The sequence below is a fragment of the Pan paniscus genome, chromosome 11 (genome assembly GCF_029289425.2).
Source record: "Pan paniscus chromosome 11, NHGRI_mPanPan1-v2.0_pri, whole genome shotgun sequence".
Classification (NCBI taxonomy): Eukaryota; Metazoa; Chordata; class Mammalia; order Primates; family Hominidae; genus Pan; species Pan paniscus.
In genome coordinates, this window is record NC_073260.2 from 42,544,233 (window position 1) to 42,557,250 (window position 13,018).

A 13,018-nucleotide genomic window follows, 5' to 3' on the forward strand; every position below is an offset into this window, starting at 1 on the left:
CGTGAGCCACCGCGCCTGGCCCTTTTTTACAAGTTTTTTTTTTTTTCTCCTTTGAGATTATAATGAACATGGTCACACCACAAGTAAAGTCAGAAGTAGGACGGAGAACGGTCCGAAGGCTGGTTTGGTCATCCGAGATCATTAAAGGTGGCTGACCCTAACAATATGTACAAAAATATAAAATGTAAATTAAAAATACAAGCAAATTTCTTTTTTTAAAGTACTTTTAAGAAAAAAAGCAGGCCGGGCGCGGTGGCTCACGCCTGTAATCCCAGCACTTTGGGAGGCCGAGGTGGGTGGATCACGAGGTCAGGAGATCGAGACCATACTGGCTAACACTGTGAAACCGCATCTCTGCTAAAAATACAAAAAATCAGCCGGGTGTCGTGGCGGGCGCCTGTAGTCCCAGCTACTCGGGAGGCTGAGGCAGAAGGATGGCATGAACCCGGGAGGAGGAACTTGCAGTGAGCCGAGATCGCACCACTGCACTCCAGCCTGGGTGACAGAGCAAGACTCTGCCTCAAAAAAAAGAAAAAAAGCAGGGCCTTGGAAGTTTTGGTTCTTTTTTCCTCCCCTGTTGCAAATTCTTACGGGTTAGGGTGGGTGGTGGAGAGTGTGTGTCATCTGTGGGTGGCACTGCCCATGGTGGGGGGGCGGGCCTCAATACTGGAAGGTGACTACGTTTAGATTCTGAGACAGGAAATGGAGGGTGAACGGGTCATGGCGGCCTTTTTTTTTAGTTTAACTTTTCCTTTTTTGCTGTCTAGTCATCCTTGTCGGTCTTCTGCTTCTTGGTATCGACATCATCATCCTCATCATCTTCAGCTGCCCGCTTGCCTGTAGCAGACTCAGCTTCCTCGTCTTCATCTCCATCCTCTTCCTCACCATCACCTTCTTTTTCCTCCTCCTCTTCCTCCCCACTTTCTTCCCCTTCTTCATCTACCTCATTGTCAGCCTCCTGCTCCCCATTTTCCTCATTAGCATTCACGTTAGCAGGGGCGTCTCTTCCATTTTCCGCCTCTTTCACAACTTCCTTCTTCTCCTTTAAGTCCTTGGCAATGATTTCAGAGCTGGTGTCTACAGCTGCATCTGACATGGTGGGGCACGCCGGTGATCTGATGCAGGGGATTAAAAAGAAAACGAGAGTTCAGGGACTCCGGCGATAAAGCTGCCAGAGTCTGCGGCGGAGGCAGCCGCGGCGAGCAAGGAGCTGGACAAGGAACAATGCAAAGATGGCTTTTCAGAGCAGCCAATCGGGATCTTGAAACTATTAAGGCCTAAAATCATTAGCACTGTTTTCTCCCTCTAAGACATATGTGGCTTTTCACTTTATTTTCAACTGAATGCTTTTGCTGTTTTGGGTTTAGCAAGCTTTTGGTCTTAAAAATATCCAACAATGCAGTTAAGAGGCCAAATGACTTTATGCATGAAACATTGTTAAGATGAGGAATTTTCCCATAGAAAGGTGACCAGATTTGAGGAAATTATTTAGTCAGTATAAACATTTCTCTGGATGTAAACAGTACAGATTTTACTTTCAGGCTTTCCTAATAAAGTTTCTAACAGACCTGGAAAGGAGAAGGAAGAGTAACATCTGTTGCAAAACCCCAGTTACGTGTAGGACAAATAAGAATCTGGGAGAGAGGTGACTTGCTCAAGTGACACACCGATTTGGGATATATTAGGGAGAACCATTAATTCTTGTCCATAAGGCTTGATTTAGAATTGTTTTTTATTTTAATGGAAGTTCTGTAGAAAGAAAGGAATACTTGGAAAAATTGAGCCACTTGTAAATACTTGGAAGATGAGAAAAGAGAATGGTTTAAAATCTTCTTACCATATCCCTATTCTCCTCCTCTTCCTCCTCATCATCAGAATCACAATCAGTCAGTCAAGGTTGGCACTTTATTAGTGTGAACAAGGTCAGTATGAAAACACAAAGTATAGGGAAGTTGTGACACCCAATGTGTACAATTTCTAAGTCACACCTCTCTGTTTCACATTTATTTATTTATTTCTCAGTTTCACTTTAATATGGTTATAGGACCACCAGGTTCGATTGCCTGTTGCATGGTAACAAACCAATGCACCAGAACAGTGGAGATTGCAGCAGAGAAAGAGTTGAATAACTGTAGGGCAGCCGAACGAGAAGACAAGATGAGAGGAAACTTCAAATCTGCCTCCCTGAGAGGTTTGGGGATGGGGATTTTAAGGGGTCTGGACAGGTGATGGGCTAAAGTATGGGGATTGCTGACTGGTTGAGAAGTGGGGAGTGAAGTCATGGGACCAGGAGATGCTGAGTCGTTTTCTTGGTAGGGGTTTTCAGACGGTTGGCATCAGCCATTCTGCTGGAATTCAGGATCTGAAAAACACCTTAAGCAATTCTTGGGTAAAAAGGTCCAGTGTCAGATTCTATCTATGGGAGCAATGGGGGAGCAGGTGGTCAGTGTGCTGCATGACCCTCGATTAGTTAGCTGCAGGGAAATGAGTCAGAGCACACCAGTGCATGCTGGTTGATGCCTGACTACGATACAAGCCTAAAGCCTGGCTTGTAATTCTCATTAACCCTGTGAGGGTGGGTTTTCCCTTGGGCTTTTGCCCCATTCTAAGCAACACTTCTATGGATATTTTTGACTACATGTTTTTTGTAGTGCACACTGGAAAATATTCTGTGTGCTCAAATTAATTTTTTTCCAAGACTGTTTCTCATTTTAATATCCCAGAGCTTCTCTTGCATTTTAGGCTGCAATGGGTGAAGAAAGTTATATCTTCATTCCTTTGTCAAAAATTTATTGAGTGCCTGGGCACTCAAGTGCTGTAATCCCAGCACTTTGGGAGGCCGAAGCAGGAGGATAGCTTGAACCCAGGAGTTCAAGACCAGCCTGGACAGGAGGATCACTTGAGCCCAGGAACTGGAGGCTGCAGTGAGCCATGATTGCACCACTGCACTCCAGCATGGGCAACGCAGCAATACCCTGTCTCAAAAACAAAAAAAAACATTTATTGAGTGCTTACTCAATGGTAGTTAGGCACTGGCCTGGGCACTGGAAAACAGAGAAATATAACATGTCCCCATCTTTCTCAGCATAAAGCTTATCAGACTGTGTCCATTGTGTTTATTTAAGAATATATTTCCAATACTAGTATTTCTGTTTATAGCTATCCATCTTACCTCACCCCCTTCCCCCAGATAAAAAATAAGCAATGTTCAATTTTAAGACACTATCAAGGCCGGGCACGGTGGCTCACACCTGTAATCCCAGCACTTTGGGAGGCCAAGGTGGGCAGATCACCTGAGGTCAAGAGTTCGAGACCAGCCTGGCCAACATGGTGAAACCCCATCTCTACTAAAAATACAAAAATTAGCCGGGTGTGGTGGCAGGCTCCTGTAATCCCAGCTAGTCGGGAGGCTGAGACAGGAGAATCGCTTGAACCCGGGAGATGGAGGTTGCAGGGAGCTGAGATTATGCCATTGCACTCTAGCCTGGGCGACCAAGAGTGAAACTCTGTCTCACACACACACACACACAAAAAGACACTATCAAGTTACAGAAATCAAGGCAGTGTGGTATTGGAGAAGACTTAGACATATAGATCAATGGAACAGAATGGGACCCACACATAGATCCTCACAAATATGGCCAATTGATTGTTTTAAATTGCGGTAAAATACATGTAACATAAATTTACCATCGTAACCATTTTTAAGCATACAGTTCAGTATGGTTTAATATATTCATATTGTTGTGCAACTAATTTCCAGAACTTTTTCGTCTTGCAAAACAAACTCTATTTCCGTTAAACAACAACTGCCCCTTTCTCCTTTCCCCAGCTCCTGGCAACCCGCATTCTACTTTCTCTTTCTATAAGCTTGACTATGTTAGGTACCTCATATACGTAATCATATAGTATTTGTGACTGGCTTATTTCACTTAATGTAATGTCCTCAAGGTTCATCCATTTGTCAGAAATTCTTTCCTTTTTAACACTGAATAATATTCTCTCGTTTGTGTATACAACATCTTGTTTATCCATTCATTCATGCATGGACACTTGGGTTCCTTCTACCTTTTGGCTATTGTGAATAATGCTGCTATGAACATGGGTATACAAATATCTGTTTGATTCCCTGCTTTCAATTCTTTTGGGTATTGTTGTACTGTGAAATATATATTTGGTCTTTGTTCCGATTTCCTGGCATACAACTCCTAAGATCCTTGGAATCTCCAAAGTGATGTCTTTTTGTGTGCTAATGAGTTGCCAGATGGCTGGCAGCTCCTAGGTAGCTTCAGGATGGGGGCTGGTCACCAGAAATGATTAGAAGGTTGGGACTTTTGGCCCTAGCCCCATCCTTTAGAGAGGAAAAAGGGGCTCAAGGTTAAGTTGATCACCAGCGGTCAATGGTTTAATCAATTATGCCTACCTAACAAAGCTTCTATAAAAACTGCAAATGACAGGGTGTGGGAAGTTTCTGAATAGTTGAACTCATGAAAGTTCCTGGAGGGTGGCATGCCTGGGAGGGTATAAAAGCTCCACGTCTATTTTCATCTCTTACCCTAGGCATCTTTTCATCAATACCCTTTGTAATATTCTTTATAATAAACTGGTAAATGTAAGTTAAAAGTTAAGTGTCTTCCTGAGTTCTGTGAGCCACTCTAGCAAATTAATCGGACCAGAGGTGGGGATCCCCCATTTATAGCCAGTCAGTAAGAAGTGCAGGTAAAGTAACCTGGGGCTTGCAATTGGCATAGGAAGTGGGGGGCAGTCTTGTGGACTGAGCACTCAACCTGTGGGATCTGATGCTCTCTCCAGGTAGATAGTGTCAGAATTGAATTGAATTAGAGGACACCCAGTTGGTGTCCATGCTGCAGAGCTGGTTACTTACTTGGTGTGTGGGGAGAACCCCATACACATCTGGTGTCTGAAGTACTCTGTGTTGGTGAGTATAGCAGGATAAATCAAGTTTGGTTATTATTAGTAGTATATGTTATTTAGCATACATTATTATTAATATACACCCAGAAGTAGAATTGCTGGATCTTAGTGTAATTCTCTCTTTAATTTTTTGAGGCGCCACCATACTGTTTACCTTAGTGGCTACACCATTTTACATTCTCATGACAACAGTGCTCAAGAGTTTCAGTTTCTCCATATTCTCAGCAGTGTTACCAAAAAGGGGTCCTGACCCAGAGCCCAAGAGAGGGTTCTTGGACCTCTCCCAAGAAAGAATTCACACAAGTCCATAGAGTAAAGTGAAAGCAAGTTTATTAAGAAAGTAAAGGAATAGGCCAGGCACGGTGGCTCATGCCTGTCATCCCAGCACTTTGGGAGGCCGAGGCGGGTGGATCATGAGGTCAGGAGTTCGAGACCAGCCTGGCCAACATGGTGAAACCCTGTCTCTCATAAAAATACAAAAATTAGCTGGGCATAGTGGCGCACATCTGTAGTCCCAGCTGCTTGGGAGGCTGAAGCAGGAGAATTACTTGAACCCAGGAGGCAGAGGTTGCAGTGAGCCAAGATCACGCCACTGTACTCCAGCACTCCAGCCTAGGTGACAGAGCAAGACTCAGTCTCAAAAAAGGAAAACAAAAGTAAGGGAATAAAGAGTGGCTACTCCATAGGCAGAGCAGCGGCATGGGCTGCTTGACTGGAGTATACTTATAGTTATTTCTTGATGATATGCTAAACAAGGGGTGGATTATTCATGAGTTTTCTGGGAAAGGGGTGGGCAGTTCCCAGAAATGAGAGTTCCTCCCCTTTTTAGACCATATAGAGTAACTTCCTGACATTGCCATGGCATTTGTAAATGGTCATGGTGCTGGTGGGAGTGTCTCTTAGCATGCTAATGCATTATAATTAGTGTAAAATGAGCAGTGAGGACCACCAGAGGTCAGTGTCATCACCATCTTGGTTTTGGTGGGTTTTGGCCGGCTTCTTTACTGCAACTTGTTTTATCAGCAAGGTCTTTGTGACTTGTATCTTGTGCTGACCTTGTATCTCATCCTGTGACTCAGAATGCCTAACCTCCTGGGAATGCAGCCCAGCAGGTCTCAGCCTTATTTTACCCAGCTCCTATTCAAGACGGAGTTGCTCTGGCTCAAATGCCTCTGACACCAAACACTCATTATTTTCTGTTTTTTGTTTTGTTTTACAGTAGTCATTCTGATGGGTATGAGGTGATGGCCAATTGATTTTTGACAGAGGTGCAAAAGTAATTCAAAGGAGAAAGGACAGTCTTTCCAAAACCAGTGTTGGGATAATTAGTCATCCTGCAAAAAAAATGAACCTTGACCTAAATTTCACCTTATACACAGACTAACTAAAAATTGATTTTACACATAAATGTAAAAATTCAAAGCATAATATTTAAAAAAGAAAACAGAAGAAAATTTTCATGAACTGAAGTTAGACAAAAAGTTCTTAGATATGATGTCAAAAGCCTGATCCACTAAAAAACATGACAAATTGGATTCATAAAATTTAAAACCCATGCTCTGCAAAATACACTGTGAAGAGAATAAAAATACACACCACAGACTTGGAGAAAATGTTGAGAAATCACTTATCTGACAAAGACTAGTATTCAGAGTATATAAAGACCTCTCAAAACTCAACAGAAGGAAAATAGAGTTTAAGTAAAAAATGGGTAAAAGACTTGAGCAGATACTTCATCAAAGAAGTTATATCGATGGAAAATAAGCACAAGAAAATATTTTCAACATCATTAGCTATCAGGAAGTGCAAATTAAAACCATAGTGAGGCTGGGGACAGTGGCTCATGCCTGTAATGCCAGCATTTTGGGAAGCTGAGGCAGGAGGATTGCTTGAGCTCAGGAGTTCCAGACCAGCCTGGCCAACATAGTCAGACCCTGTCTCTACTAAAAATCAAAAATAGCTGGGCATGTCTCTACTAAAAATAAAAAATAGGTGGCATACCGCTGTAGTCCCAGCTACTTGGGAGGCTGAAGTGAGAGGATTACTTGAGCCCTGGAGATTGAAGTTGTAGTGAGCTATGATAGCACCACTGCACCCCTGCCTGGGTGACAGAGTGAGACCTTGCCTCCCAAAAAACAAACCAAAAAAACCATAGTGAGACACCACACCATCAGCTAAAATAGAAAAACTGACCTGACCAAGTGATGTGGAGAATGTGGAGTAACTAGAACTTGCACACATTTCTGGTGGGAATGGAGAATGATGCAGTCACTCTGGAAGAACACTTGGCAGCCTTTTATAAAGTTAAACATATACTTACTATATGACCCACCAGTCCCACTCCTAGGTATTTACCTTAGCAAATGAAAAGTTATGGCCGGGTGCGGAGGCTCATGCCTGTAATCCCAGCACTTTGGGAGGCCGAGGCAGGTGGATCACAAGGTCAGGAGATCGAGACCATCCAGGCGAACACGGTGAAACCCCCTCTCTACTAAAAATACAAAAAATTAGCCGGGTGTGGTGGCGGGCGCCTGTAGTCCCAGCTACTTGGGAGGCTGAGGCAGGAGAATGGTATGAACCCAAGAGGTGGAGCTTGCAGTGAGCCGAGATTGCGCCACTGCACTCCAGCCTGGGCGACAGAGCTAGACTCTGTCTCAAAAAAATAAATAAATAAACATAAAATTTAAAAAAAGAAAAGTTATGGTCACATGAAAACTTGTATAGCGGTGTTTCATAAAGCTTTGTTTGTAATACCCCCAAACTGGAAACACTGAAAACTTCTCCCACTGGTAAATGAGTAAGTAATCTTTGGTACATCCATACAGTGAATGGAAGACTACCCGGCAAAAAAAGGGACCCAGCAACTTGATTGATCTCAAAGGTAACATTCTGAGTGAAAGAAGCCCATCTCAAAGGTTTACATATTGTATTATTTCATTTATGACAACCTCAAAAAGATGCAACTATAAATGTTAGGGAACAAATCGGTGGTTGCCAGGAGTTAGTGGGAGAATGTGGCCTTAAGGGAGCAGCACGAGGGAGTTTCTTAGGGTGATAGAGCTCTTTTGTATCTGCATTGAAGCAGTGGCTATATGAATCTGTGTTTTTTAAAACTTCAGGAACTGGCCAGTCATGGTGGCTTATGCCTGTAATCCCAGGACTTTGGGAGGCCGAGGCTGGAGGATCACTTGAGCCAAGGAGTTTAAGACCAGCGTGGGCAACATGGCAAAACCCCATCTCTACAAAAAATAGAAAAATTAGCCCGGTGTGATGGTGCATGCTTGTAATCGCAGCTACTTCGGAGCCTGAGGTGGGAGGATCGCTGGAGCCCAGGAGGTGGAGGCTGCAGTGAGCTGTGATCATGCCAGTGTACTTCAGCCTGGGTGACAGTGAGACCCTGTTTCAAAATAATAATAATAATAATGATAATAATAAACTGATAGAACTGTACACAAGAAAAGTCAATTTTACTGTAGGCTAACTTAAAAATAAAATTAAAATATATAAAATAATGTTTACATGAATACAATAAAAATTTAACATAAATAACATAGTTATGCAAAAAATAACTTCACAAAAGAATTTCCAAAAGAAAAAAGTTATAGTGAGAAGAATGACATTGTTTTACAATCTTGCAAAGAATTTTTTCTGCCTTAACAGAAGACACTGGATTCAATTGTATATATGTAATTCTATGTATCTTACAGGCTCAGCAAAGCTCTACTGTACACTCATGAGACAATGAAAGTAAATTAGACAAGTCATTCCCAGTATTTTTTTTTTTTTTTTTTTTTTGAGATGGAGATTCACTCTTGCCCAGGCTGGAGCGCACTCACGTGATCTCAGCTCACTGCAACTTCCACCTCCCAGGTTCAAGCAATTCTCCTGCCTCAGCCTCCCAAATAGCTGGGATTATAGGTGTTTGCCACCACACCTGGCTAATTTTTGTATTTTTAGTAGAGACAGGGTTTCACCAAGTTGGTCAGGGATCCTGACCTCCGGTGATCCGCCTGCCTCGGCCTCCCAAAGTGCTGGGATTACAGGTGTGAGCCACTGCGCTCGGCCCCAGTATTGTTTTGAGAATACTTTTGACCTCATAGACCGTTCTCCTAAAAAAAGATTTGGGGATTCTGCAGGGTTCCCTATGCCACACTTTGAGAACCACTGGCCTATGTTATAACTTTGCACTAAAGGAAGTACTTTTCTTCTTATGATTGGTTTTAGGGAAAATATTACTTTATCCCTCATAGAAAAAAAGCATTTAACATATTTATTGATTGAATTATGATATATAGTCATAATTTTAAAAGTCAAATTCAGATGTTTCTTTTTTTTTTTTTTTTTTTGAGACAGAGTTTGCCCAGGCTGGGGTGCAATGGCGTGATCTTGGTCACTGCAACCTCCACCTCCCGGGTTCAAGCCATTCTCCTGCCTCAGCCTCCCAAGTAGCTGGGATTACAGGTGTGTGCCACCATGCCCCACGCCCGGCTAATTTTTGTATTTTTAGTAGAGACGATGTTTCACCACGTTGGCTAGGCTAGATATACAGATGATTCTTATACTTAAATGGTCACTTTGTTTATGATTTCCAGCAATAACCAGCCCTAGGAACCTTAAAAAACCTTCCTTAAAGTTTTTTTTTCAGGCTGGGCGCAGCGGCTCACGTCTGTAATCCCAGCGCTTTGGGAGGCTGAGGTGGGAGGATCTCCTTAGGTCAGGAGTTTGAGACCAGCCTGGCCAACATAATGAAACCTCGTCTCTACTAAAAATACAAAAATTAGCCAGGCGTGGTGGTGCACATCTGTAGTCCCAGTTACTCGGGAGGCTGAGGCAGGAGAATTGCTTGAATCTGGGAGGCAGAGGCTGTAGTGAGCCAAGATTGCACCACTGCACTCCAGCTTGGGCAACAGAGAGAGTCTCTGTCTCAAAAAAAAAAAAAAAAAGTTTTTTTTCAATTATAGGAGAGTAGATGTTTTCACCATATGAGAGTAATGACTTACAAATTATTTACTGTCAAAACTTTAACATAGCCATTTCTTTTTTTTTTCCACCCCGAGACGGAATCTTGCTCTGTTGCCCAGGCTGGAGTGCTGTGGCCTGATCTTGGCTCACTGCAACCTCTGCCTCCCTGGTTCAAGCAGTTCTCCTGCCTCAGCCTCCTGAGTAGCTGGGATTACAGGCACACACCACCATGCCCAGCTAATTTTTGTATTTTTAGTAAAGACGGGGTTTCACCAGGTTGGCCAGGCTGGTCTTGAACTCCTGATCTCATGACCCCTGACCTCATGATCTGCCTGCCTCAGCCTCCCAAAGTGCTGGGATTACAGGCATGAGCCACCACACCTGGCTGCCATTTCTTTTTTAAAGTGAATAATGGGATTTCTTGTAAGGAGTGGCCTATCATGGGTGAAAAGATGCTTGTATACCCCATTTCAGGTTATACTGCAGTGTTTGTTTTGTTTTGTTTTGTTTGAGACAGAGTTTTGCTCTTGTTGCCCAGACTGGAGTGCAATGGTGCGATCTCAGCTCACTGCAATCTCTGCCTCCCAGGTTCAAGTGATTCTCCTGTCTCAGCCTCCCGAGTAGCTGAGATGACGGGCATGCATCACCATGCCTGGCTAATTTTTTGTATTTTTAGTAGAGATGGGGTTTCTCCATGTTGATCAGGCTGGTCTCGAACTCCTGACCTCAGGTGATCCCCCCGCCTCGGCCTTCCAAGGTGCTGGGATTGCAGGCGTGAGCCATTGCACCCGGCTCATACTGCACTATTATGTGAGCAGTACTATTCTTCTTGGAAGCCATTTGCTGTCTATAAGTCAGAAAGTTTTACTTCCTAAGAAACTTCATGAAATCTATAAGCAGCTTCTTTGAAGATGGCCTTTTGTAATCTGCGTATGACCCCCGATTCTGAAACTGACTAGGACTGATTGCAGCATCAGGAAGGAGGAATTTCCTGCCTCTGTGAGGGTTGGGCAATGCAGAGGTTGGGGCAGGTGCCACCACCCTGGGGCTTAGACTCAGTTAGTTTGCCTGGGACCCAGCTCTGTGAGCTTAACCAATATCTCAGAGTAAAGGCTATTAAATAGGACAATCTGATCTGGTCTAAACTAATTTTGGCCTGGTACAATGGCTCACGCCTGTAATCCCAGCACTTTGGGAGGTCAAGGTCAGAGGATTGCTTAAGCCCAGGAGTTTGAGACCAGCCTGGGCAACGTGGCAAAACCTCATCTCTACTAAAAATAAAAAATTAGCGGGATGTGGTGGCACACACCTATAGTCCCAGCTACTCAGGAGGCTAAGGTAGGAGGATCACGTCAGCCCGGGAGGTTGAGGCTACAGTGAACCAAGATGGTGCCACTGCACCCCAGCCTGGGAGACAGAGGAAGACCCTGTCTCAAACAAACAAACAACACAAGAAAATCCCATTATATTTGGAGTTGGCTGTGTTTCCCTCAGTAGGCAGGTTCATTATTGAGAGTTGGAGGCTTACCATCTAGCTAACATTTGTGGATGGTTAGACTGCTTTTCCCTGCCAGTCTCTTGGAAGCAGTCAAGGCAACCAGGCCTTTAGTGGAAAAAAGGAGAAGAGACAGGAATACCAGAGGCAGTCCCTTAACCTTGGATTTCTCAGCCTCCATAACTGGAAGAAATACATTCATTTTATTTATAAATTACCTGGTTTCAGGTAATTCTGATATAAGTAACAGAAAATGAACCAATATAGTACCTATGGTCCAAGATCTTTAAAGGGAGCTCCTAGGTCCAATATCTGGAAGAAATGTTACAACTAAACAACAAAAAGATTAAAATATGGGTAAAGGACTTAGACATTTCTCTAAAGATATACAAATAGTCAACAAGCACATGAAAAGATATTTAGCATCCTTACTTATTAGGGAAATGCAAATCAAGACCACAGTGAGGTACCACATCATAACTACAAGGATAACTATAATTTTTTTTTTGAGATGGAGTCTCACTCTGTCGCCTAGGCTTGAGTGCAGTGGCGTGATCTCAGCTCACTTTAAAAAGAAGGAAATTTTGGCACATGGATGAACCTTGAAAACATTATAGTAAGTTAAATAACTCAGTCATAAAAGGAAAAATACTATATGATTCGACTTATAGGAGGTACCTAGAGTACTCACAACTGGGCAGACAGAAAGTAGAATGGTGGTTATCAGGGATTTGGGGGACAGGGAGTGGAAAGTCTATAATGGACTTGGAGTTTCAGTTTGGGAAGGTGAAAAAGTTCTGGAGATGGACAGTGGTGACGGTTGTCCCAAAATGAGAATGTACTTAAATATTACAGAACCGTGTACACTTGGAAATGATTAAAATGGGCCAGGCGCGGTGGCTCACGCCTGTAATCCCAGCACTTTGGGAGGCCCAGGTGGGTGGAACGCTTTGGGAGGCCCAGGTGGGTGGATCACGTGAGGTCAGAAGTTCGAGACCAGCCTGGCCAACATGGTAAAACCCCATCTCTACTAAAAATACAAAAATTAGCCAGGCATGGTGGTGCATGCCTGTAATCCCAGCTACTCGGGAGTCTGAGGCATGAGAATCGCTTGAGCCCGGGAGGCAGAGGTTGCAGTGAGCCAAGATTGTGCCCCTGAACTGCAGCCTGGGCAATAGAGGGAGACTGTGTCTCAAAAGAAAAAAGGAAATGGTTAAAATGATAAATTTTTGTTATGTATATTTTGCCACAATTTTTAAAAAGAAATGAGGTATTGATACTTCATTGACAATGTAGATGAATCCAGAAAACATTATGACAAGTGAAAGAAGGCAGAAATTGAAGTCATATGTTGTGGTATGGTTCCAATTATATGGAACGTCCAAGATAGGTAAATTCATAGAAACACAAAGCAGATTGGTGGGTACCGGGGGCTGGGGGAGGAGGGAACAGCGAGTGACTGCTTGATGGGTACGGGGTTTGGTCTCCTTTGATGTGAAGAAAATATTTTAGAACTACAGGTGATGTTTGTCACAACCTTGTGAAGATACTAAATGCCTCTGAAATGTGTGTTTTAAATTGGCTAATTTTATATTATGTGAATTTCACCTCAATTTTTTGCAACAG

General features: G+C 43.2%; 2 protein-coding genes across 5 annotated transcripts in view; one reads left to right on the top strand and one right to left on the bottom strand.

Moving 5' to 3' along the window:
• LOC117981763 (major facilitator superfamily domain-containing 14C) overlaps nucleotides 1-13,018 on the top strand; it is a 158,308-nt gene that overhangs the window by 103,528 nt on the left and 41,762 nt on the right. Inside the window, exon 5 of one of the 4 annotated variants that reach the window (XM_063594288.1) lies at nucleotides 8,055-13,012. The exons of the other annotated variants lie outside the window; for them this stretch is intronic. Within the exon in view, the coding sequence (XP_063450358.1) occupies nucleotides 8,055-8,127 (73 nt within the window). The 3' untranslated portion in view covers nucleotides 8,128-13,012. Of the gene's footprint in view, nucleotides 1-8,054; nucleotides 13,013-13,018 lie in introns of those variants that run through there. 4 annotated transcript variants of the gene reach the window in all.
• On the bottom strand, nucleotides 51-8,058 carry LOC117981756 (prothymosin alpha-like). Its single transcript, XM_034967837.4, has one exon. The coding sequence runs from the start codon at nucleotides 1,094-1,096 to the stop codon at nucleotides 764-766; it is 333 nt and encodes a 110-aa protein (XP_034823728.1). The 5' UTR covers nucleotides 1,097-8,058; the 3' UTR covers nucleotides 51-763.